Here is a 27,104-nt window from a genome sequence, read left to right on the forward strand (position 1 = left end):
TTTTTCAGATTGGCTTTTTCTCACTTAGAAATATGCATTTAACATTCATTAATACCTGTTTGTATCTTGATAGCTCATTTCTTTTTAATTACTAAATAATATTTTATTGTATGGGTATAACTATTTATCTATCTATACAACTCTTGAAGGACATCTTGGTTGCTTCTGGTTTGGGGTCATTATGAATACAACTGCTATAAATATTCACATGCAGGTTTTTTGTGAAGACATACGTTTTCAAATTGGTCAGCTAAATACCTAGTAGTGCAGCTGTTGGATCATATGGTAAGACTATGTTTATTTTGTAAGAAACTGCCAAACTGTCTTCCAAGGCGGTTGTCTAGTTTTGCATTCCCATCCGCAATAAGCAAGAGTTCCTGTTCTTCTGCATCCTCATCAGACATTGGTATCGCCAGATACATTTTTCAGTTATTCTAACAGATGTACAGTGGTAACTCATTTTTGTTTTAGTTTGCAATATTTTCTAATGACAAATAATGTTGAGCGCCTTTTTACCTCCTTAATAGCCACCTGTACTATATACTCGTGTAGGGTATCTGTTCAGATCTTTTGCCAGTTTTAAATTGGGTCATTTGTTTTCTTATTGTTGAGTTTTAAGAGTTCTTTAGATATTCTGGACACTGGTTCATTGTTTTGTTTTGTTTTGAGACAGGGTACAATTCTGTTGCCTAGGCTCTAGTGCAGTGGTCTGATCCTGGCTCACTGCAGCCTCGACCTCCCAGGCTCAAGTAATCCTTCTGCTTCAGCCTCCTGAGTAGCTGGTACCACAGGTACACTACACCATGCCTGGCTAATTTTTTTGTTTTTTGTAGAAACTCCCTATGCTTCCCAGGCCAGTCTCAAACTCTTGGGCTCAAATGATCTCCCCCCTCAGCTTCCCAAAGTGCTGAATTACAGGCATGAGCTACTGCACCTGGCCCCAGTCATTTTTTGTATATTAGATATATGCTTTGCAAATATTGTCTCCCAGTTGGTGGTTTGTCTTTTCATTCTCTTAAGAATGTCTTTGTAGAACAGAGGCTTTTACTTTTAATAAAATACAAATCATTTATTTCTTTAATGGAATGTGCCACTTAAATACAAAATGATTTTGTATTTAAAACTCATCACCAATGGCCAGGCGCAGTGGCTCATGCCTATCATCCCAGCACTTCGGGAGGCCGAGGCAGGTGAATCATTTGAGATCAGGCTCCCACTGATTCTACATTATGGTGAGTTGTAGAATTATTTCATTATATATTACAATATACTAATAATAGAAATAAAGTACACAATAAATGTAACATGCTTGAATCATCCTGAAATCGTTCCCCACCACCACCCTTGGTCCGTGGAAAAATTGTCTTCCACAAAATAGTCCCTGGTGCCAAAAAGGCTGGGGACTGCTGATGTGAATTACTTAAGCCATAATAGGTATTCATTAAAGGGAATAGATTATTATGGTTTAATAGGAATAAAGTATGCATTAACCAAATTTATCCAAAATTTTATCTGGGCTTTTATGTTAATCATCATCATCATAAATAATAGTCAATAGGCAATAAATTCTTTTTTTTTTTAGAGAGAGAGTGTGTTATTTTGTTTTTATTTATTAAAAAAATTTTTTTTTGAGACAGGGTCTCACTTTGTCATCCAAGCTGGAGTGCAGTGGTGCCATCTCAGCTCACTGCTACCTCCATCTTTCATGTTTAAGAGATTATTTTGCCTCATCCTCCAAAGTAGCTGAGATTACAGGTGTGCACCACCACAGCCAGCTAATTTTTGTGTTTTGTAGGAGAGACAGGGTTTTGCCATGTTGGCCAGGCTGGTCTAGATCTCCTGGCCTCAAGTAATCCCCCTGCCTCTGCCTCGCAAAGTGCTGGGATTACAGGTGTGAGCCACCACTCCCGGCCGTTTTTCAGAGACAGCCTGTCACCTAGGCTGGAGTGCAGTGGCGTGATCTTAGCTCATAATGGCTTGGAATTCCTGGGCTCAAGCAATCCTCCTCCTTTAGCCCCCTGAGAAGTTAGGACTACACGTGTGCATGACAATGCCTGGCTAGGTTTTTCTTTTCTTCTTCTTTTCTTTCTTTCTTTCTTTTTTTTTTTTTTTTTTTTTGTAGAGGTAGGGTCTTGCTTTGTTGCTTAGGCTGGTACATGCAATAAATTCTTACAATTGGCTATGTGCTAGTTCAAATACTTTATGTGTATTGCATAATAATCATCACAACTGTTAAAGGGACAGAATATTACTCTCTCCATTTTATCAATGAATAACTAAGGTACAGAGTGCTTAGGGCACTTTTCCAAGGTCAAAGAGCTTACAAATGGTGGAGTTAGGATTTGAACCCAGGTATACATGAACTGTAGAACCTATGCTCTTACCCACTACATTCACATAATAAAGGTTAGTAAAACTGCCAAGAAAAAAATATTCCCCAAAGCTCTATTTATATGACTTGTATATATTTTCATTAACTCTCTTAGATTTTTATGGCTACACCAGTTTCCATTTTTAAAGGATGACTCAAAATATATTTAAGTTCCATGTCCTAAGAGTCACTTAGTATTGCTATCTCTCGGCTCTTAAAAAATTCCCTATTTTGATTTAAAATTAACTTACAATACTCTTAGGAAAATATTTAAGGGGTAGAGACTAACAGCATGACTAAGATATTACAACATCTCTTATTGTAAAATGTGGCCTAAAATAACTATTCATTATGTCTACTCAAACTTGGACATGCCTTTGGCACACATGCACCCTTGGCTTCTTCGTATACAGAAATTTATGCTCTTTCAAGAATACTAAATATTTCAAAGCACTTCCCCAAGTGTGCTTGCACCCTGAAGACCACATTATAGTCTGGATCTTTTCCAGTCACAACAAAACTCATCCCATTGATACATATGTACACCAATAAAAAGGGACCCATCTTGTGTTCCTTCCTGTGTTTCGTAACAGCTCTGATGGATGCACAGCAAAGACAGACTCTGGGCCTTCACACATTGCAGCATCAGTTTAAGAGCATCTTAACTGTGAAATTCTGGGGAAAAGTCTTCACAAAGGGGCGACTTTTAATGGCTGTGAGTTTGGACCAGTGGCAATCCAGTAAGGCAGACAAGGCACTTCCTAGGTGGGCAGCACCACTCTTTATCATATACATGGTAAGGCTACACATATAACCATGTAGATGTTTTCCTACTTACTTTTTTTTTTTCGCAAACAGTTCTGTATCTTAAAAACTATATTACGTTTCTTACCCTGCATCTGAGCCATTTCCACAGAGTAAAGGGTCTTTTTGTCCATCCAAAACATAAAAGTGACCTGTTAACACAAAACCAAAAACATTTTATTTCATATTAATCCTATTCACATTAGGAATACATCAGAGTTTGACTATCTCAGACTAAAGGTGGCTGTACACCCACAGTCTCAACTATTTATAGTTGAAAACTCATTCAGCAACACTAAGGTTAATATAATGTGGCAATACTTCTTACTGTCATCTCCAATGTAATCCTTCCAGTTAAATGTGCTCATTGTTACATTAACAAATGTTCTATTTGAATCCATTGTGCCATTAAAGTAGGAAGTGGTGTTGGTTTCAAAAGCAGAATCGCTTGGGGGCCACTGCAAACATTTATTCCTCAGGTTGCCCATGAACAGCTGCAGCCCAATGAGAGCAAACACGCTCAGACAGAACACAGTCAGGATCATGACGTCAGAAAGCTTCTTCACCGACTGGATCAGGGCCCCCACAATGGTCTTTAAACCTGAAGAGAGAGAACTACAGGTCACCTGAGGAAGAGTGCCAGAAGCCATGATTTCTCAATAGTCACACGCATTCTCTTTCCCCCATAAATGGTTGCTTGACTATTTAGACACCGAAGCTGTATGGATAGCCTGATGATTTGGGAAATAGATGAACAGCAGATTTTATGCATGAACAGTGTGCTTGCTGGAAATTCAATATGAAGGTTTAAATATCTAGTCAGGAAGTTTTGTTTGTGTGGTTTTACATGCTCAACAAACGTACAAAAAAACTTGGAGTTATTTTTCATTTCAGATTTTGTATTTCATGAAGCTATTTTCCACCAATCCATTCTTTACTCTAGCTTCCAAGCGGTAGTAATTTAGAGGAGAAAAGAATTTTAAGATAACGTAAGTCTCATGCCATATGCATGCTCTTCAATAATAATCTTTTCTCCTTTGTAAAAGGAGATCCATTTTTGAACTACATCTGCAGTGAATGGTAAAATCCAAATCAGTTAGTAAAGCCATGGTAGTGAAAAAGAGAGAGAGAGAGAGCAAGAGGCCAAAATTAGCATTTTTTGAAGACATCTCATGCAATTTTCTGTTAAACTCAAAGGCTGACTTTATAAATAAGATGTAATTTATAAAATTTTAGGAGCTAAACTGACATCAAAACATCAATTGGCATTATTGAATGAGATGAACCATAATAATAAGCAACAAGGCTAATGCTATAAATCATTATAAATTGATTTCAAACTTAATAATTAAAGTCAGCCTCGGTGTTTAACCTAGCTCTCACCTGGAATGACTGAAATTGTTTTCAGTGCTCGGAGAACTCTGAATGTTCTCAACGCTGAGACATTGCCCAGGTCCACAAACTCTGTCACATATCTGTAATAGGGGAGTTCACACACAAACACAATAACACACAAGAAAAGTTGGAGATATAAGGGGCCTACTACCTTACACCAGCTTCTTCTTACCTGGAATTACAGAAATAGTTTTCAGAGCTCTCAAGACTCTGAAAGTTCGAAGGGCTGAAACATTGCCTAGGCTTACAAATTCTGTTACATACCTGCAGAATTAAATCAGAGTTACTGATAGTTTTGGCAAATTTTATACTAAATAAGGACTTAATGCTGGGTTTGGAACATAGAGCCCTGTGAGTTTAACAAATGGAGTTGTTACAGGCCTCAGGGTGCCATATGCTGAAAGTTGCTTTTAAGAAACAAAATTGTGTTGCTTTATTTCAATGTAATTTTCACTAATATGAACACATTTGTTTGCAAAACTAATCAAAGTACAGTTGTTGCTATTAAATTGTAGTCAATGAATAACTTCATTTTTATGAAGAGAAAGACTATATGACATGAAGATAATCCTATTTATTGATCATTTGCTGGATATATTTACATTGCAATATGTATTCTAATATGTATTCTTAAAATACAAATCCATATAATTAACTTGACTAACAAGAAAGCTCTACATTTAATATATAACACAACCTTGTTTGTGCTATGACTATTTTCATTCCTTTGCATTTATCAAATTTTCAAAATTACTCACGCCATCACAATGACACTGAAATCCAGCCAGTTCCATGGATCACGAAGAAACGTAAAATCTTCTAAGCAAAACCCTCTTGCCAAGATTTTTATAAGTGACTCAAAGGTATAGATTCCAGTGAATGTGTACCTAGAAAAAACATCCAAGCCAAAATTAATAATTTTGTTTGAACTGTTAAATGTTTTCAATCATAGCAAATCCTATCCTTTCATGGTTTTTCAATTCATTAATATATTGTTCCTTACTTCTATTTATCAAATAATCTATTCATTTAATTAGACTTACAAGTCTGAGCAAAGAGTTAAACTGAAGAGAAAATATATTCTCTAAGAATCTAATTGCGTTTAACTATTTGGGTTTTAGAATAATAGTTTCAAGTATCTTATGGATAATCATCGAGTTTCACCTTCTAGTGCAGCAGTGTCTGATAGAAATGTAATGCCAGTCACAAATGTAATATTCAAATTCCTAGTAGCAAGTGAAAAGATGAGAAGAAGTAAGTAAACTTATTTTTTATACTGCATTTTATTTAAACCAATATATCTAAAATATGAAAATTCAACAATTAAGATTAGCCAAATTTCAAGGTACCATAGCCACATGTGGTTAGTGCCTTCCTCATTGGACAGTACAACTTTAGAGGCAACATAGCTTGGATTTAGTTACTTAAATAATAAAATATTTTATTTAAATTTCGTAATGAGTAGACTTATTTTGAGGGCTATTTTACATGTCTACTAGAGAAAATATACTTCTTTTTTTAATTTGTAAGAATCATGCAGAGTTATAAACTGCCCCCCATTTATCTCTCTCCTTCCCTTCCTCCCTCCCACCCTGTGTGTGTGTGTGTGTGTGTGTGCACGCGCATGAGTGTGTTGTATAGATATATGTATGTGTGTATGTGTATATATTATCACAAGAAATGTTTCGGTTCACCAGTATTCTATATGTGTGTGTTTGCGCAAATACCAAAATATATGGATAAACAAAATTCTTAAATCTAACCTTGCATCAGCTACTATCTCTATGCAATTGGGCTTAATCATTCAAACCTTGCTGAAATTCAATTTTCAGCCTCCAAAATGGTGGAAGACTTTTCTATTTGCTGTTTAATGTCATGTATTTCTGGCCCTCTTTTCTTTGAGTCTTGACAATATAAGTTATTGCTGTTTTCTATTTTTTCCCAAAAATAGTTGAGAGTACTTGTTTTTCAACATTGTGTTCTTTAAAAGCACAATTTAAGTTTATTTTTCACAGCACTTCACCCAAGCCACAAAGATTTGATTTACTCATATTAAATTCATTAGAGTTTCCAGCCTACCAGTATTTTATATATGAAAAACATTAGGGTCATTATTTTTGAAATGTTTTCTGTACAAATTTCTTTCATATGAAGGAACAAAGATATCAAGGATAATTTATGCAGATATCTCCAAGTCTAGTTTTCTTAAGTACATTCCCTTCCTTTTCTCCCCCAAAACTCAATTGATCTCATAAGTAATAATTGCTATCTTTACTTATTATGAAGTAGCTGACTATTAGGAAGAGATATATTTTACAATAGCAAGCTTATGTTTGCTGTGTTGTAGTTTGGATCATTGTGTAACACACATAATCACCATGATATTTCTGTTTGTAGAGATAGCTGGCCTTTTAAAGACCTAGAAACACTGCATATGTATATTCTGTTTATTATATTAGTGGTTAGTACCCTGTGGTTTATGCTGAGGCAATTCTTTGTTATCTATAGAGTTACTAGGAATAAGATTAAAGTCCCTACTTTTGTTCTTGATTTTGGAAAATTAAGAAAATATGTGGGTACATTTGGAATGTATGGGAAGTGTTCATGGCTGTCTATGGAAGAGAGTGCTAGAGCCTACTGAGACAGAGTTCTACACAGAATACGTATTCAAAAATGCTTATTAGTAACTAGGTTGCACAGGTAAGTGGGAGTCAGGGGACCTTTATCTTTCTTGGCTAAGCCCACACTAGGTTCATAATCAAGCCTTCAATTCTGCCTATGTCACAGGTTTTTGTTGCTGTAACTTTGGTGTCTTAGAACCTTGAAATTTGGCTAATTTTAATTGTTGAATTTTCATATTTTAGATATATTGATTTAAATAAAATTCAGTATAAATGAAATTAAATAAAATGCAGTCTATAGAAGTGCCTTGTCTTACATAACACTCCCCTCACTATATAATATGGTTCTCAAGTCATTTTGTGTACGCCATATCTTTGTACAGGGACTGTGTCAATTATCAGTGACTTCAGTTTTCATCTCAGAACTAAGTTATCTTCTTTTTCACTGAACCCAGGGTTTGGGGTAGTAACCACTACTACTTTGCTGTTTTCCTGCTGGCTTGCTTTCAAGTACTGAAGATAATTGATCAGAAAACCTGTGCAAAGTTTTCCAGCTGAATGATGCAAATCAAAAACTTTCTAAAGCTAAGACTGCCTTCATAATGGGTATAATCATCTCTAAGTTATTACTGTTTCTTTAGAAAGAGATGTCTATATATTCAATTGCCTTTTTTTTTTTTTTGAAACACAGTCTCACTCTGTCATCCAGGCTGGAGTGTAGTGGTGCGATCTTGGCTCACTGCAACCTCCACCTCCTGGGTTCAAGTGATTCTCCTGTCTCAGCCTCCTGAGTAACTGGGACTACAGGTGTGTGCCACCACGTCTGGCTCATTTTTTGTATTTTGAGTAGAGATGGGGTTTCACCATGTTGTCCAGGCTGGTCACAAACTCCAACTACCTTCTTCAACTATCCTTTAATAATGTTATACAAATAAATGAAATTGATACATGTTTAAATGCTTCAATAATTTCTGCTGTGAAAACCACCTACAGAATAGTCTTACATAGGACTGTCCATTTTGTTAATTCCAAAATCATGTATAGCAAATGAGAGTTCTAAGTTAAATGGTCTTCCTCAATATAAGGGCTGGATTCTCTATTACAATAATTCTTAGGGAGCATTTTCAAGCTACTTGTTTTTAAAAAATAGCATGTTAAATTACTGATAAATAATGGTTTAGAGTGGTACAGTAAATCCTCAGAGAAATCTATAAAAACAGAACGAGGCCGGGCGCGGTGGCTCAAGCCTGTAATCCCAGCACTTTGGGAGGCCGAGACGGGCGGATCACGAGGTCAGGAGATCGAGACTATCCTACTCGGGAGGCTGAGGCAGGAGAATGGCGTGAACCCGGGAGGCAGAGCTTGCAGTGAGCTGAGATCCGGCCACTGCACTCCAGCCTGGGCGGCAGAGCGAGACTCCATCTCAAAAAAAAAAAAAAAAAAAAACAGAACTAAAAGCGGCAGTATTTGTTACACTATTTTGTCTCTGTACATTGCTTTTAAAAATATGACAATAAAAAGAACATATTATATTTTTACTTAACCAGTCAGATACCTGAATATTGTATTATACTATATATAAATAGCCTATATAATCCAACCACTTTGTTTCACTAGAAAGTATGTTTCTTTGATGCAAATAACCTCATCTGTGACTGAAAAATAAGAAAATGAAATAATGTTACGATGCAGAAATTGTATTAGTTCATGCACAATTTTTCCCAGCATACTGATGTTTCGAAACAATGAAGGGCATTTTTTTCTCACACTTAAATGGAAAATCCCTTGCAATAATAATAATAAAAAGATCTTGATACTAATACAGAAAATCCACAGAATCGTTTTCTTTTAGTGTAGCAAGGGCCTGGTTTAACATCCTGAACAATTAATGTGCTTAGAACTTTCTCCATGTATGAAAATACAGAATGAAGCATTTTATTTTGATGAAATCATACAAATATCCCCAGTCTCTATTTCAAGGGAGAAAGGATGAGGCTCAGGATCTGAGACCGCAAAGAACTCAATGGCTCTGATTTTAGGTACAAACATCAGATGAGACTCAACTGGGCAAGTGTCTTTTTATTGGGATTATTATTGTTTCTATGTTGTATTCTAGTTACAAAGTTCCATAAGTTTTAGTCTCCCCCAATCATGTTTCCCTAAGCCCTGTTATTTTATGAGCACAGTTTTATGGAAGACATTTTCTTTCTTTTACAAACACATCTAAGCTGTTTCAGCACACATGTTGTGTATAAATAACTTACATATCTAAATATAGTTTAGACATCTTAGATGTATAATTAAGACATTTACTTAATTTAGAGCTAAAAACCTAAATCTATTCTACTCTATTCGAATATAACAATAATAACTACATACTAGAATAAAATAATTTAATTTATCAAATTACTCAAATGATCATAGTATTTTATCTCAAATGATTAACAATGATTGAGACTTAATTTTAGGCTAGATGATTGATTTAGTTTACCAGAAAGTGTATACTAATTTATAACCTCTCTTTAACAGATATTGTCATGAGTTTGTTGGAAAATACTTACCTCAAAGAAGAATAACTCCCCCAAAGAACTTCCCTTATCTTCTTTCATATTATGAAAATAACTTTTTCTTAGACAGAAATGGAAACCATAAGTCAGACTATACCCACAAGGAGACTGCTAGAGAATTTGAGTGTGCATTTCTCATTCCAATAAGTTATTCCTACTTACTCTACATTCTTTGTCCAGTCAGGAGGGTTACTCAAGGTCATAAATACGCAGTTGGTCAAAATAGTGCACATGATAAGCATGCTGAATAAAGTAGATTATAGTTAAGGAATAAATGTTAGTAGGTTACCATGGCCATTTATAAATGATCCAAAACACACAAAAAAGTTTATCGATGCAAAAACTGTGAAATTAATATTACTTATTTGTTTTAAAACAATTATAAAATAATAAGACACTTCAAAGCCTGTGATATGTCCTTGGTGCACTCTCTTTTTCATTTTATATAACATACTCGCAAAACTGAATTTAATAGAAAAATGATCTCTGTTTGAAGTAAATGCAAATTATTTTGCATTCCAATCAGTTGTGTGAAATTGCCCTGGAAGAATAACTCATCATCCCTTAGTGAGTTTATAGTATGCCATAAGTGTAAAAGATGTACTTCAGATACATTCATCACCATTGACTTATAAAACGTTAACGAATGCAATGTAAAAATTGTGAGAATGTAGAGCCCAGTATAATCAAAGATTACATTGATTGAGAATTCTACCATAAATAGTAGGTGTGTAGTGATGTAACTTACTCCTTTACAGTTTATAGCACAAAAGAGGGAGATCCAATTTTGTCCTGATAAGGTAATGTTATTTTCTAGCTTTTTGTTTATACTGTAGATTGTGGGGGAACCCAGCAGAGCACCTGGCTATGCTCCTGTGTCTAGTTCACATTATACCTAAACAGACAGCACTATTCTGATGCCCTTCTGAGAATTAGCTGTAGTACGTTCTCTTGGTTTCTAAGTCCCGACTTCCCTGTAAGAAAGTTTATGATTATTTTGAGATAAATCTTTTATTTTAGAATATAAATACTTTCCAACATCAAGCCATAGAATGAGAGAATTCATACCTCAAAAGGTTATCCGTCTCATTTGCCCTGTATCTAGGTGAATCAGTCTTTAAGTTTATATAGAAGCCTGCTTTGAATCTGCCTGTACAAAATGCCCATTCTTGAACACTGCCTCAGAAAATCACCATTCTATTTTATCATCACTTGAGAATTTTCTTGAAATCCACACCTATTCTGCCCTTTTACATATACTTTTTGACTAACCTTGTAAATAGTTTTAAGTTCGACTTTTTGATATATATTCCCAACCAGGTACATGAGCACGTAGTATGAGTTTAATAAATATTTACTGAAAAAAAAGAAGGGAATAAGATGGAAGGGTAAAAGGAAGAATGAAGGAAGGGGAGAAGGAAGGAAGGACTGAAAGAAGGATAAATCCAGGTGCTGAAGATATAGAAACAATGAAGGCATAAAGTTTGAACACTTTGTAATACAAATAGTAGTACTAACCATAATCTAATCTTTAGCAATGGTTATACATGATCTCATTGAAGCTGATAAAGGTGTAAGGAAATTTGCTCTTTTTCCTACTATATAATATATTTCATTTACACATTCACTGTCATGGTTGGTTACACATTTTCTTCTGTAATGCTGTAGTCATTCTATAATACTCTTGTTATAAATAGTGGAAAACCAGTGCAAACAAATGAATTAAACTAACAATGTTACCATTAATCTCAAAGAAATTTTACAAATACTCAAAAATATAAATGCCATTTTCTTTAAAATCAACTATTAGAAATAGCATTTAGGCAATTCACATTAAAAGGATATGAATGTACCAAAATCTTGATAGCAATTTTCCTAACAGGGTTTAGTGGAGTTAAAATATACAAGGCAGAGGTGGCACTGAATCGGAAAATTGCCTTTCCTTTATTCATTACTATAAAAGTCTGAAAAAGAAAATACGAGAAAGAAATTACTAAATTAGACATGGACTTATTTAAAGAGCTTACATACATGAAGAACTTTTTACAAAATAGAATTTGTTTGTTCGAACTTGTTTGTTTAAACCAGTTGATATATCATAACTACAAACATGTTAGATGTTTAAATTAACATATAGTTACAAATAAGGATACTATTTACTATTATCTAATCTGTCTCTAAGATTCCAACTTGCTGATACTAACTGACAATTCTACACAAATTTTTTTACGGAATTGTAATGTAGCTTTACAGATTCCAATTCTATTTAAAGCTTACCATCTGTCTTCAGCTTTGGTAAGTTTTCAGATTACTCTGTACACATTGCTACTAAAATAATCTTTTATAAATATTTTAATTACATCAAATCTTTTAACTTCAAAGTTTATGATGGCTTCTGATTGTCCCTGTAGATTTAAAATGTTCAAACAGGTTGAATAACCTGGTTTTGCTGACTATAGATGTGTGAGAAGTGATCAACTTCTCAGCTAATACTGAGGAGGGAAGGATGCATTGAAATTTAGTCTGAAACGCACCATTTCAAAGGGCGTTCCACAATTAAAATTCTATGATCTGAGAGCTACAATCATCCACTTAGCACTAGCTGTGCTACAAGTGATTACCTACCATGTTCCTATAGAATCATCTTTTACTTTTTTCCACTAGAGTCATCTTTGCTATGGCCAATTCAATTCAGTTGTCAACCTCACTCACAACCAATGAAACTCTCCCTATGGCTCTGAATATGAATGTCATAGACTCCTAGAAGAAGGTGGCAACTAAAAGGTCATTTAATGCAAACTCCCTTCATTTCAGGTAAATGTCTCCATAACACACCTTACAATATACTTCCACCTACAACGGCCCCCTATTATGTCAGAGGTTCTTAATCCTGCCTGAATTTTAGGCTGTCCTGTAGAGATTTTAAAATTGCCAATTGAATGAAAATTTCTGAGAGATGGGCGCAGACTTGGGTATTTTAAAAAATTTCCTGGCCGGGCGCGGTGGCTCAAGCCTGTAATCCCAGCACTTTGGGAGGCCGAGACGGGCGGATCACGAGGTCAGGAGATCGAGACCATCCTGGCTAACACAGTGAAACCCTGTCTCCACTAAAAATACAAAAAAATAGCCGGGCGAGGTGGCGGGCGCCTGTAGTCCCAGCTACTCAGGAGGCTGAGGCAGGAGAATGGCGCAAACCTGGGAGGCGGAGCTTGCAGTGAGCTGAGATCCGGCCACTGCACCACTCCAGCCTGGGCGACAGAGCGAGACTCTGTCTCAAAAAAAAAAAAAAAAAAAAAAAATTTCCTGAGGCGATTCTAACATGCAATCAAGGTTGAAAATCCCTTCTCTCTGGGAATTTTCTCAGCTATCTATCACCTCCTTAATCATGTCTTTCCAAATAAATCACACTACCTCCTGATCACTCCCTAGTTGTTTCTCTTTACCAGTAAGTCTTAGTATATTAATTTGCAGTCTTTTACATGTTGCTTGTAATTATACTCAAGTAGCAATTTATACATACTGTTCATTCCAGTGAGAACTAGGTTAGAAATTGTTATAAACCATTGAGCATAAAGAGCTTGTAATCTACTTTTTCTCCATTTTTTCACAGTATTTAATAGCCTGGTTTGCAAATAAACACTTGTTTTAATAAAATGTGGGTTTACCTTAAAGGTACTATTTACCTTTAAGACCTCTATTCTGTATATCCATTTACTTAATAATATGTTTCTGTCCTTTAACGAGGAGCTATATGCCATACATTTATGTTCACTGACAACGTGCTTTGTTTAAATAGGTAGACAAAAATATTTATATTGTCAGTATAAAGGGGAGGGAAAACAATTTCTCTGTTCATTGCTCTTTTGTATTTAAGACCATGGTGCCAACCATTACTTAACTAACCATTTTCCAGAAACTGAACAGTTTTTCTGTTCATTATCCCTTTGTATTTAAGACCATTGAGCCAACCATTATTTAACTAACCATTTTTTTTTTTTCAGAAACTATACAGTTTCTCTGATCATTGCCCTTTTGTATTTAAGACCATAGAGCCAACCATTACTTAACTAACAATATTCCAGAAAATGCACTCTACAAATGTGAATAGTTTTATGAAGCGGGCAAGCAAACTATTCTTTACCAGCAGCAGGATTGTGTGTAAGGGACAGTGGACCTTGGAAAGACTGTTGCTGGAACACAGAAGCATTAAAGGGTTGCCTTGGAGTCACAAGATTAGATTATTTAATATTACAAGTTGAACAGTCAAGATCCATTTAGGCTTTCAACAAAAGCAGTAACTTGAAAAAGCTCACCATAATTTAAGGTGCAGGCACTCATGCTCTTTTGAAACAATTTCCCTGAAAAAGCAATTTCTGCTTGCAACATTAGGAGAGGGTTTCATTTTGAACTATCTCCAAAAACAGAGTGAACAGCCATAAATTATCCCTTTAAACATGGAACCCTTTGCTCCTCCTGCAAGATTAGCCTTTGTAGTACTAGCGGAATTAAAGCTGACATGCTAAGAGCATCTTCGTTGAATGTATAAGTTCTAAAACAGAGCAGGCCTTAAGACTACAATTCCAGTTTATTTCTCGGGAACAATACCTGACACAAAGAGAACCCTGAGTTCTGAGAAATGCAGAGTAAAATACTAATGTCCTGTATAGTGAAAGAATTGCAAGAAAAAGTTTGAAATGATGGGGCTCTGATGTTATGAAGAGATATACCTAAACTGAAAATTACTTGAGAAAATGACAGATGAATAGGGGAGGGATAAATTGTAGCAATTCTAAAGGTATGTTTCCAAGTGATGATAAGTAATGATGTGACTTAAAAAATTAATACTTCTTATTGCTACTGACATCATACTGATCATCATTGCTACAGCTGGAAGTATGTTAAACCAGCTATTTTGTACTCTGGAATGTTACTTGTTGCTTTTTCCCAGGTAAACGCATATCTTGTAAGTTTACTAAAAGTTTTACTACTTTGTGGCAAGAATAAGATTTACATCTCAATGATTAGGACCACATCAATCAGATAACTCAAAAACTGATGCAACCAATTTTTAAATATTCTCTTTTATTTTATTATATTAATAAGCATAGTATATCATTTCACTTAGTGGTTAAGAGCTCTGGCTCTGGAGACGAATGCCTGGGCTCAGATCCTGGATTCACCACTTAAGGAGTGTGGTCTTGGGCAAGTTACTTCACCTCTCTGTGCTTCACTTCCTCATTTACAAACTGAAGCTAACAATAGGACCTGCCTCACTGGTTCACTAAATAGTAAATGAGTTAAAGCACTCAGCAGTGTTTGACACAGTATGAGCACAAGAAAGGTTAGTTATGATTATCACTGTCACTGTTATTAATAGTACCCTGGTCAAATTCAGTGCCATTAAAATACATTGTGATGTTACTCATTTAATTAAATTAGGTATTCAAAATGCATCACTAATTAATGGTGGCAAAGAGTTACATAATGCTTTAAAGTTTTTAAATGCCTTTTACCTGTATTTTTCCATATAATTAACACAGCTTCATAACATATTTTTAAATTCTAAAACCTCTTCTATTAGCTTCTTCCATTACTCCTTCTATGCTAAGAATGACAAATTACTTCCTTGTTTAATAGCACCTCAATCTTCATCTTTATGGATACTTCATAAACGAAAGCAGTGCAGCCAACAGTAAAGACTGTCTAGATGTCTCGCAAGATGGTTCACAGCCACATTGAATAAATGAGGGTCTAAGTCTGGCTCTCAGCTACGGAGGCAATAAAATTGACTTTGTCAACAACAGAGGACAATTCTGTTTTTTAGTGGCAGACTCACATTAACCAAACTTGAAAACCTGGTATATAAAATAAGAATGCCAACCTATTTATTTATTTATTTAGACAGGACCTTGATCTGTCACCCAGGCTAGAGTGCAGTGGCACAATCATAGCTCACTGCAGCCTCGAACTCCTGACCTCAAGCAATCCTCCTGCCTTGGCCTCTCAAAGCCCTAGGATTACAGGTGTGGGCCATCATGCCTGGCCTCCAATCTATTTATTTACAATGAGATACATTACTTTCATATGGACTGAGATAATTGTAGGGATGTAGCCAGCACGTTCTTTTCTTCAAGCAGGTTTAGGGGAAAACAAATTGGAATCAGAAGGTTTCTTGCTGAGTGTGGAACCCAAGACAGCTGACCTAATCGAATGATGTGGAATGTTTAAGAGCATGTGTTAGGTAGTTCAGTGTAGCCCCTGCACAATGAGGTGGCCTGGCCTTTGGGAAGAAAATGCTTTCAGTGCTGCTACTAAAGTTCTGTCTCCCTTGGAAAATACTAACGCTTGCCTCTATTGTTCTCCTTTCGTTTCCCCCTTAATCCTACCAGGCTGATTGATTCACTTTTTTAAGGACACTTCCTTTCTTTAAGTAGCAAATATTTTTAATCATAGCAGAGTGAATCATGCCTCCTCTCTTAAAGATATCTTTACAAATATATCCTTCAGAGCAACAGTTTTCACTGGATAATATTTTTTTTCCAATTTCTTGCGGGCGGTGGGGTGGTGACTTATTGTAATAATCATAACTAAATTTCAAATTTTTCTTTATCAATTCTATAGTAAATTGTTGAAATAAGTTATTTTTAGAAGTACATGAATGTGTTAAATGTCGCCTTTTATGAAACTAGCTATAAAAAGGGTAAAAGAAGAATCTGTTTAACTATTTACATGTACTTTTATGGCTTTAAATAAAACATTAAAGCTTGCTATTCAAAGTATGGCCATGTAACAGCCTGATGGTTGGTAAGAAATTCAGGATCTCTGGCCCTGCTCCAGACCTATGGATTCAGAATCTGCAAATTAAAAGATCTTGAGGTAATCTGTATGGATGTGCAAGTTTGAGAAGTACTTACTTAGAACAACAGGACTAATTCCATGTCTGAATGGTTGTCATTTCCTTTAGCCATCACTGATTTTATAAAGTTAAATTATAAACTTTCAAAAGGATGTGCTTTGACTAATAAAGGTGTTCAATATCTTCCATAATCTATGTCATCAACTCATGGTGATATTAATTTATCTTTAGTTTCTACATTGAACTAGTTTTATGCTTATAAGTGTAAAATATAAATCGTGGTTATAAAATGCCTTAATATCCAATTAGAAAGAATGGAGTGTACCACCTATTTTTTATATTTTCTATAAGATACCACCCAGCTAGTTTAACTATAGAAACCAACTAATTCTGATACAGTTATGCATTTATTTTAGCATTAGGAAAGCACAGTCATAACTATTAATTTAAACCATGTATAGATGGAGAAAACTTGAAAGTTCTTTTTTTTAGTCTTCCAATTTTGACATTTTTTTCTTCAGGGTGATGTTTTAACAGTATAGGTGATCCAGAATCTAGCATGCCACAAACTATATAAGGTTAAGAGAAGATCCTAATCATATTCTAGGCGACTGGGGAGAAAAAGGAATCTCTGAGTGAACATTCTTCTTCAGGTATTATCTGCCTATAGGAGGGTGCTAAGCAGAAGATTATTTATTGTCCTCTGGAATACAAATTATTGTGAAGGTACATCAAGTCAATCATGAACTAAAAAATAATTAAGTACAACATACGCTCATATTTCTTTTCTGCATCGGTATTGTTCTGTAGACTATCCTGTGCTTGAACATATCAGCCATAACAGATATTTCACCTTGCTGATATCAATTTTAATTTTGACTATCTGAATTACTGTGAAATTATAGAAATCATTCATCTATTCATATTTCCTCACTGTAACCAACTCTTGACTTCATTTCTTATAAATGTTTGTTTTATTATATTGTACTAAAAATAAGTGACAGTGAAGAGTGTTATAAAATCTTTAACAGGAGAAAAATTATGATGCTGTATATAAGGCCCAGAAAAGTATATTACAGTTAAGAGTTTAATTAAAGATTTATTGAAAGTCTAAAACCAATACTCACTTTCTTATTGATATAGTAGGGGTCCAGATCCTCCAGGGGCTCTGACACCATCTCTGGAGGAATGTCTCCATAAATAAATGGAAGGTTCTTTCCAGCTTCCAAGTCACTATTTGGCTTTGGTTTGTTCTCATCATCATTATCTTGTTCCTTTTTGGGTTTCTTGGCTTTCTCTTCTGCAGCACGTTTTTCGATAGCAGCAAGAGATTCTCTAGTAAAAAGGCGGAAGCTTTCAGGTCCCGGGGGTACCAACAGTGCCTGTGCCATCTTTTCATCCTGCACATTTAATTACGTGTAGCTTCTTGCATATGAATTGCCTGCAATAAAAGAAAAATTGCCCGAGAGTTAGGAAAGCAAGCAATTGGGTATAAGAAAATCAACTAAAATGTCATTTTTTAGTAATTGTTAAAGCTATAAACATTAAGTCATGCTTTTAGCACCACACTACACATTTGAACTTGGAAACTTTGTCATTCAACCTAATTCTCAATAAGCCAAGTTTATAAATCTATCAAAAGTCTGTACTTAATGTTAATTAGTTTGATTTAGCCATTCTACAATGTATAGTATATATAATACATATAAACATTATATTTTATCTCAAGTATATATAATTTTGTCCATTTTTTAAGAGCATTAAAAAATTCTGTTTTGACACCTTTCCACCAAAATATAGTTATACTTTCAGCAAAAGAGTAATGCCAGTAAAGTTTGTCAATAAAATTGCTTAATTATTCTGCATAATACCCCCCACCTTTTCATAACTTTGTAGCTCCCCAAATAAAGAAGTACTGGTAACAATGCAATTATTGTGATACATCCCTGACTCATACAAATGAGGATAGAAAACGAAGTTTTGCCAAACCCAACCACTGTTCTCATTGTTACCATCATTGACAACTGCTGCTCCAGAAAAGATCTGATCACCAACCAGCAGGGACGTGGAAGCCACTACCTCCAGAAAAATCTATCTATCTTTAGCATTTCCTTTCTTTTATTAAGCCAGACTCTGTTTCCTTCTGAAACAATGGAGAATATGTTTACTTCTTATTTCAATCTGCTGCCCTTCAATTATTCCAAGACAATTTTAACATTTTCCCTGAATCTTCCATTTAGTATAGTGGTTAAAAGCATGGACTCAGGTGCTAGACTCTGTCTGTTCTAAACCCTGGCTCTGTCACTTATGAGCTGTGTGATCGTGGACAAAGTAATGCCTTATTGCTTGACTTCATCTATAAAATGAGGATAGTAGGGAAGCCAATCTGCCGGGTTATCATAAGGAATAAATGAGTTAATTATGTTGTGTCTAGAATAGTTTTTGGAATTAGTAAGCACTACATTACTGTAAATTATCATAATTAAATTATCTTCAGTTTCCCTAGCCATTTTCCCCTTTTAGGGTTTCAAGCATCCTCATAATTCAAACCACTCTTTAAACAGTTCTTGCTGTACTGGAACCACAACTATGACCACGGAATTAAAGGAATGAACTGAGAAGTGCAGCGTATAGGGGCACACTCACACATGCCGATCACTTGGCTGAGAAAGAAGGGAAGGCCGACCGATGGAGCGGCCCTGCTCAATTTCTCAGGGAAAGGAACAAAAATCTATTTGTAGGATACATAATAGAACTATCAAAACCACAAGAAATCAGCTACATAAATTTTGAAACATGAGTTATTTTATTTTGCATTATGCCAAAAACCACATTTAAAAACTAAAGATATAGAAACAATGACAATACCAAATAAAATAAGTACATCAGTCATCTTATAAAAGAACCTACCACTATGACACCAAAGTCATGATCAAAGTTATCTGTGACATTTTCCCCATTCCTACCATACCCCTCTGTCCCTACATTTATTCTAGGTTACATAGTATTTTATCCCTAAATGGCCCTCTAATTCTTGGCAGCTCACTACATGTACTTGAGCTTACAATCAGATGCTCTGGATCTTTTAGTAACATAAGAAAAACAATATGGGTTATTTTGTGTGTGTGTGTGTGTGTGTGTGTGTGTGTGTGTGTTTAGTTTATATCTTAATTACTAGTTCCTTGATCTGTTCCAATGACAAAAAAAAAGTGTTTTTATAAAATTACTTATTATTTTATACTATTATGATTTTTTGAGACAGTGTCTCACTGTGTCACTCAGGCTGGAGTGCAGTGGCACAATCACGGCTCACTGCAGCCTTGATCTCCCGGGCTTAGGTGATCCTCCTACCTCAGCCTCCTGAGTAGCTAGGACTACAGGTGCCCTCCACCATGCCTGGATCATTTTTTGTATCTTTTGTAGAGATGAGGTTTCAGTCGCCATTTTCCCCAGGCTGATCTCAAACTCTTGGGCTCAAGCCATCCGCCCACCTCGGCCTCCCGAAGTGCTAGGATTACAGGGGTGAGCCATTGTGCCGGGCCCAAAAAGTGTTTTTAATGTACCATATGTCTTTTTCTTTGAAATAACATTGTCATTATATTTTTTTGATATAATATAATGATATAACATTGTTATTATATATTTTTGCTACTATGAAAGTATATTCTAAATAAATTATAAAATAAAATATCAGGCCTGTCAAAAGTTATGTCATTTTTCCCCATTAATTTTGAACAGAACTTCTGTTTTATAGTTGGGCAGCACACTTTTTGTTTTCTCCATCAAGTGGTATAGTACACGAATCGAAAGATTTGAGAAAAATTCGATTTCACTCAAAAGTCAGTTGATCATTTATTTTGTGTTTTCTAAATTTACGAGGGGCAGCACAAAATAAAACTAACATTTTTAGACATCTTATGTCAATTTTGACGGCCACATAATCAATCCAACTCTAAGCTGTGTGGAATAATCACAGCTTTGATGCTTTGGAGTGCAGAAAGAGTTTGAGCATTTTCTGCAAGCCTTAAGTACCCAAAGATGTGTAAACCATCTGTCTGATATCACCTGCCATGAATTGAATGGCTGTGGTTCTTCCCAAGTGCTGAATGAAAATGAAACAGCATGACAAACATGTCTTAAGGAAATTCTATGAAACATGGTCGCTTTCTTAGAGGAGAAAAACAAACAAACAAAAGGCTGATTTGAGGATTTGGTTTTCAACTAATTTTGATGTCTTTATTGACAATGAATGGAAAACACATTGCGGTTGGAATGGGAGAGCTGAGTTAGTACTGAGTCTGCTGCTAATGGTATGCCTGTATCATCTAACCTGTCTCAGCCTCAGTATCATTGAGGCACCTCAACACAGAGATGGCTGCCCTTTTCCAGATGGGAATAGCTAATTGATATTAATACATACATTTTACTTAATTGGAGTCGTCTCTTGGTTGGTTTTTGTTTTAGAAATAAAATTAGGTTTAAAATATCTAATGTGGAAATCACTGAATAACTTTCACAAATTATTCTGATTTATCTGAGATGATATGGAACAAGGTGCCATCACAAAATCATGAAAAATTTTTTTAAAATAAGTAGTCTTTTACCTTCTTATTTACTTATCAAAGGCTGAAATAAAGAATTTGAATCTTGATCAAAAGAAAGTAAAAATGTCTCGTTGAAATTCCCATACCGTTGTCTCTAAGTCCTCGGAAGACAGGCTAGTTCCAGACTCAGCTTTTCCCCTACAAGGGAATTAGGGTTTGCCCAATATTTGGGTAGGCTGAGAAATTAAAGAATTTAGTGAGTTAGAGTTTCTCATGACTTCACTGACAATTTTGCGGTTAAGAAACCCCTCATAGTTCTTTGGCTGTTCTCTTTTACTTTTTCTGTTCTCCTTTTTTGTTCTCTGTGAGCTTATTATACAGAGTTCTTACATAATTTTACATTCATATTAGAGCAGACTTTAAAAATTAATTCTTACTGATGCCTTGGTGTGGAATATATATATTATTAATGATTATATGCACATTATAATTTATTAAAATACATAAAATTTAATATATCAAATTTTCTCCAGAGCTATCTTTGCAAGGACAAAAAAGATATGAAAAAAACTTAGGAGATGATCTCTTTAACTAAAAACAAAAAAGCCTGTGGGTGAATGTGTGCGAATAAAGCAAATACATCCCTTTGTTAAGCAGTAAAAAGATTACGGTTCAGTATATCCTATATGAGGAATAAACTGCAGAATTCCAAATCTGGAAGGGATCTCAAAATCATTTATTTGGAAAATATTTATGGAGGGATTCTATGAATCAGTACTCTGCTTGAACCAGGAACCCATGGTCACTTCCTCGGGGCTGACAGTCCAATGTGGGAGGCAGATTTTTATACAAATAATTATAATACAGTTATATACAGCTGGTGATTGTCTGAGGTTCATAAAAAGTATCAATTTGTTCTTCCCAGGGAAGGGAGAAAGAGGTAAGATTTGGGGAAATTTCCCTGAGGAAGTGATATTGGAGTAGGTTTTGCAGGCTAGTTGGAATTCAACTGGGGGCTTATGGTGGTGGTGGTTGGAAAGGGGTTGGTAGGAAGACACATTAATAGAGACACATTAGTAGAGACACACGGAGCAGGCCGGGGTGGGGGTGGCATGTGTGCAGATGCAGAGACAAGAAAGAGCGCGGGGAGTTTGGGAGGAACGACATGAAATTCATTATGGGTGGACATCACCCTGCACGGAAGGGAGTGGTATGACATAAAACTCGAAAGTTAGGCAGGATAGACCACTGAGGACCCTGTACTACACATGAAAGTATGCCATGGATAGGGAGTGTTATGATCAACGTGAAGACTGGAAAGATGGTGGCAGTATGAAGGGTGGACAGGCAGGGAGTGACCCTAGAGCAGTCGTTTTCAAATGTTGTGGCTTCAGGATTTCTTTCTACTCTTAAAATTATCCGTGAACCCAAAGAGCTTTTGTTTATGGGAAGTCTTAGCTATCCATACTTACCATATTGAAAATTAAAATGAAAAAATGCAAAAATTCTTTTAAACTAATAACAAACACTTGTATGTTTATACAGACAACAGATGGTTAATGAAAACAACTGTATTATTCAAAACAGAAAAAAATTTAATGAGGATGAATTTGTTTCACATTTAGTCAAATATGTTTATGTCACTTAAGAGAATACATTTAGATTTTCATGAATGCTTCTGTGTTCAGTCTGATGGAATATGTTGTTTTATTGAAATATAAGAAGAAAATTTTCACATATTTGTGTGACTGGAAAAGGGAGTGCTTTAATTGCCTTTCCAGGTAACTGTGAATATCCTTCTTTAATATCACACCAAAACTCTACAAATGGTAGCTTATTAAATTAGTTGTGTGAAACCAAAAGTCATATCAATGAACTTTTGATCTATCTTGTCCTTTGAATAGGTCTTTTAAGTAATCATGCATGATTTTGTGTCATCATGCATGGATTATTTGGAAAATGGCACGTTGTTATGAACGTCTTCCAAATTTAGGCAAATTTTCTTATATAATATCCAAAAATCACATTTGTTGCTATCACCACTAATGTCATGAGAAAAGTTGTAATGTATGGGTAGGCTGTCAAGCTCCCAGTGGCAGGTAAAAGTTTTCCCCAAGTCCAATTTCCTCTTGAAAGCTCCAGTTTTAACATTGACAACAAATGCTGTTATTTGCTTTTCCTGAAGTGACAGGCCTTCCCTTTGTTCATTTTTGAGAAAACGTGTGCCAAATACTCAAGTCTGAATAACCATAGTTTGTCAGTTATTCTTTCAAGTGAAAATGGTGTTCCATGAAAAAAAGAAAAGTGGCCTATTCAGCTCCTGACTCAATCACACAAGTGCTTTTCCTAAAGACAACTATGGCACTTCAGTATGCAGTCAAATACTTTATATATTCCTTCTATTTCATCATACAGAACGTTAAAAATAGGGATTTTTAGGGCTGTGCTTGAGCAAAATTAAAATGTACTGCTTCATCAGAGATGTATTATGTGAACTGGCATTATTTTTCTTACTGAGAGTGTGGAGCAATGAAGAAAACACAGACTACGCCTATAGTTTGATGCTACTGCACTGAATCCTGCTAAAGCATTAGCAGTTTTAGCACATGCCTATTGCTCTATCAGTGCGAGTGCCAAAACTGTGAAAAAAGACAAATGCCATTTTGGTATTATTATGAAAGTAGTTTAGAACTCAAAGCTCCCACACAAAGGGCCCGAGGAATCCCCAGTTGTCTAAAATCTATACTTTGAGAACAACTGCCCAAGAAGAAAGCAGTTAGACACCACTAAGTAGTCAAAAGAAGAGAAGTAAAGGATCTGACAATAACTCTGGTACCAAAAGGCATGGACTTGGCAATCAGAACTGGATTCAAGGCCTGACTCTGCTGCTGTGTTCCTGAAGCTTTTTTGTTCTTTATAATTTCCCTACAATGGAGATAATCATAGTTCATACTTTATAGAGCTAATATAACATTTAAATGAGAAAACACACCTAAAAGGTGAGCACAGTGCCTGGAATACATTTATAGTAGGTCACCAATAAGTTAGGGAGGAAAACCACAGCCAGTGGAGTGTATTTAATGCACAAGTATAGAAGACAGAAAAACAATGAGATTTTGTGACTGATTTGATAGGAGACTTGAATTAAAGTTATAGGGTTAAGCTCACTTCCAGGTTTCCAGCTTAAGCCACAAATTGACATTAACCCAATAGAGAAATGGAGGTTTGAAGGCATGATAATAAAGTCTGTTTGGAAACTGTTCAGTTTGAAATAGCTGTGAGATATCTGGGTATACAATTAAAATATGGATTTGAGACTCAGAAAGCTGTCTGGGCTGGGGTAAAGTTGATTAAGAAGTTACTGGATGAGTCTGGGCATGGTGGCTCATGACTGTAATCCCAGCACCTCAGAGGCTGAGGCAGGAGGATTGCTTGAGCCGAGGAATTCAAGGCTGCAGTGAGCTATGATCTCGCCACTGCACTCCAGCCTAAGCTACAGAACAAGATCTTGTCTCAAAAAAAAAAAAAAAAAAAAAAAAAAAAGAACAGTCACTGGTTGAAGCTGAAGCTAAGAATATGCATGGCGTTGCCTAGGGAAAAATGGTGAAAGGGTGATGAGTGAAGAGACAAGACTCACACAGCTACCAATTTTTAAGTAATGGGAACATAGAAGATGATAGGCAACGAAGTTAGAACAATTACCTAGATGCCAAAGAGGAATTTCCAAGATGCTAATTAAAACACCTACTTGGCATTTAACAATTAGTCCAACTCTCTGCCTGTAAAATAAATGAAGAACAGTCCCAAAGAAGCTAAGTAATCTCCTCAAAATGTTTACTGACAAACACAAATTATGACTTTTTCTATTATAGTTGATGTATTTGTCTTGAATCTTACTATTATATGATTTGCTCTAAAAGATCTAAGCTGTATATAAATAACTACAGAAAAATAGATTTGACTAGTTCATTTCAGTTTTCCGGTTTCACATGCCAGTGTACTATGATGCTAACAAAATCTTATGAAAGTACTTGAAGCCAGCCAATACAATGAGTACAAAACTAATATTTGTTAATGAATCAGAATCTAGAAAAATGGCATTGTAAACATTTAGGATATGCTGTGGCATTACTAAGGAAAAAATTTTTTTCCATTAGTCATGGCCTATGGGTTCTCACCTTGCCTAATTTTCCAGACAGCAGACAGTTTGGCAAATTGTATTGGTCCACAACCTGTAGTATCAGTAGTGTCTCTCTTTCCCTGTCTCTGTCGGGATTTTTATGATTATGTTGCAGACAAAATCGATTAGTTCTGGTCTGTTTCCATGGAAACAAGATTGTGTCAGAAGGCTGTAAATTTTTCATCTTTATGGATGGAAAGTTGCTCTATGTCATATAACTTGAGACAGAACTAAAAAAATCTGCAATGCATTTTCATGTCTTTGAGAAGGAGAGTGTGAATTGCTGCGAAGGACTGGGTCCATTACTGAGGAGGGATGCTGTATTTTCTCGGTATCTACAAGAGACTATTCTAGTAAGGGTCTAATGTAAAAGACCAGATTGACCAACTAACTACCTAACTGTTGAAGAAAATTAGTTAATTTTCCCAGTAAAATTTTCACTTAAGGCTAATGATTGTCTGGTAGTTACCAATATTCTCAGGCAGCATATGCGCCCAACAGCATAAGATTTATCAAAGGCATACATAGAGCACTCAGCACATTATAATGATAACCACTGGACACATTCCAAGGCAGAATTAAATACTATTTTCTATAATTTCAATAGTTTTGAAATAATACCTGGTTGATGTGTCTCCTTAATCGGGTGGCTGTGAAGATTGAACAATAACACACAAAATTCTGTTGAATGATTACTATGTCTCAGACACTGTCATGCAATATATGCATGCTAGCCCATTTAATCACTATTACAATTTCATGAGGTTGATACTATTATTATTTCCACTTTAAAGATCAAGAAACTTAGGTGCAGGTAGGCTAGATAAGCCAAGGAGCCAAGATTTAAACCTGTCTAGTTAAAAAAAAAAAAAAAGCCTGGGTACTTAAGCCTGCAAAATGAGAAGATTCTTGGTGTTTGCTGAAAGAAAATTAGGATAAATCACTACCTTACTGGGAGGTTACTATGTATAAAGCCCTGTGTCAGGAATGAGTGGCATCATCTAAGTGTAGCAATATAGTCCTCATCTTTATTTCCACATAGAAGATAAAGCAAACAGGAATGAATTAATAACACATATAAAACCCACATCTACATTCACATGTATGCTACACACTTTGGAGTTATTTAATGATAAATTAAAAGGCTAGGCTACCTTCTTCTATGTCAAGTACCTCTTGCTCTCAATGTATTGTCAAGGAAATCAGCATTACTATTAGTCTGAATAAACCTTTTGAGAAAGTAACTCTACAGCAAGGGTAACACATGTTATAGCCAAATACAAATGAAATCTAGACCCTCTTTATGTTATTGTTCCGTTTCTATTAGCTAAACACATGATTGCCAACATGTGCTAACTAACAAGATGATCTATTTCTGTTTTTCTGTACGCGGACTCAATGTCATGGCTCTGAAAAAAAATAGCTTAGTAAAAAAAGCATGAGTTCATCTCTATCTTCAAGATAATTATCCTGGAACTAATTAATTTTTAAGGGTTGATATTTTCTGTGACTTCATCCTTTTCAGATAGTTATTAGCTTGAAGAGACAACTGCTAACTAGTAACAAAAATTAAGTCAACATTTTAAAGGACAAATCAGCATCGTTGGGTTTATTAGCTTTTTAATGTTTCTTTTAAATGCTTGCAAAGTAAACTGTGTGTTTGACTCCCCAGTATTCATTCCATTCCAGACGCTTCCTTCAAGCCCCTTGCCAATCTTTGTTTAAAGACAAGGTATATGGTCTAATTCTGGCCAAGGAAAGGTGAG

The 27,104-nt window shown here is 35.4% G+C and overlaps 1 protein-coding gene and 1 long non-coding RNA gene across 11 annotated transcripts in view; one reads left to right on the top strand and one right to left on the bottom strand.

Annotated features, from left to right (window-relative positions):
- LOC105483317 (sodium voltage-gated channel alpha subunit 3) overlaps positions 1-27,104 on the bottom strand; it is a 115,920-nt gene that overhangs the window by 68,854 nt on the left and 19,962 nt on the right. For 6 of the 8 annotated variants that reach the window (XM_071072870.1, XM_011744133.3, XM_011744132.3 and 3 more), the window contains 7 exons: positions 17,742-18,055; positions 11,604-11,722; positions 9,921-10,010; positions 5,329-5,457; positions 4,559-4,650; positions 3,504-3,776; positions 3,264-3,327 (listed from right to left, as the gene is read on the bottom strand). In XM_071072870.1, the coding sequence (XP_070928971.1) occupies positions 3,264-3,327; positions 3,504-3,776; positions 4,559-4,650; positions 5,329-5,457; positions 9,921-10,010; positions 11,604-11,722; positions 17,742-18,005 (1,031 nt within the window). In that variant the 5' untranslated portion in view covers positions 18,006-18,055. Of the gene's footprint in view, positions 1-3,263; positions 3,328-3,503; positions 3,777-4,558; positions 4,651-4,742; positions 4,835-5,328; positions 5,458-9,920; positions 10,011-11,603; positions 11,723-17,741; positions 18,056-27,104 lie in introns of all 8 variants that reach the window. The other 2 variants (XM_011744134.3, XM_011744130.3) reach the window with 1 other exon arrangement.
- The window catches only part of LOC139357138 (uncharacterized), an 87,725-nt gene that overhangs the window by 49,610 nt on the left and 11,011 nt on the right, over positions 1-27,104 (top strand). The window lies entirely within an intron of this gene.

Source organism: Macaca nemestrina, chromosome 11 (assembly GCF_043159975.1).
Source record: "Macaca nemestrina isolate mMacNem1 chromosome 11, mMacNem.hap1, whole genome shotgun sequence".
Classification (NCBI taxonomy): Eukaryota; Metazoa; Chordata; class Mammalia; order Primates; family Cercopithecidae; genus Macaca; species Macaca nemestrina.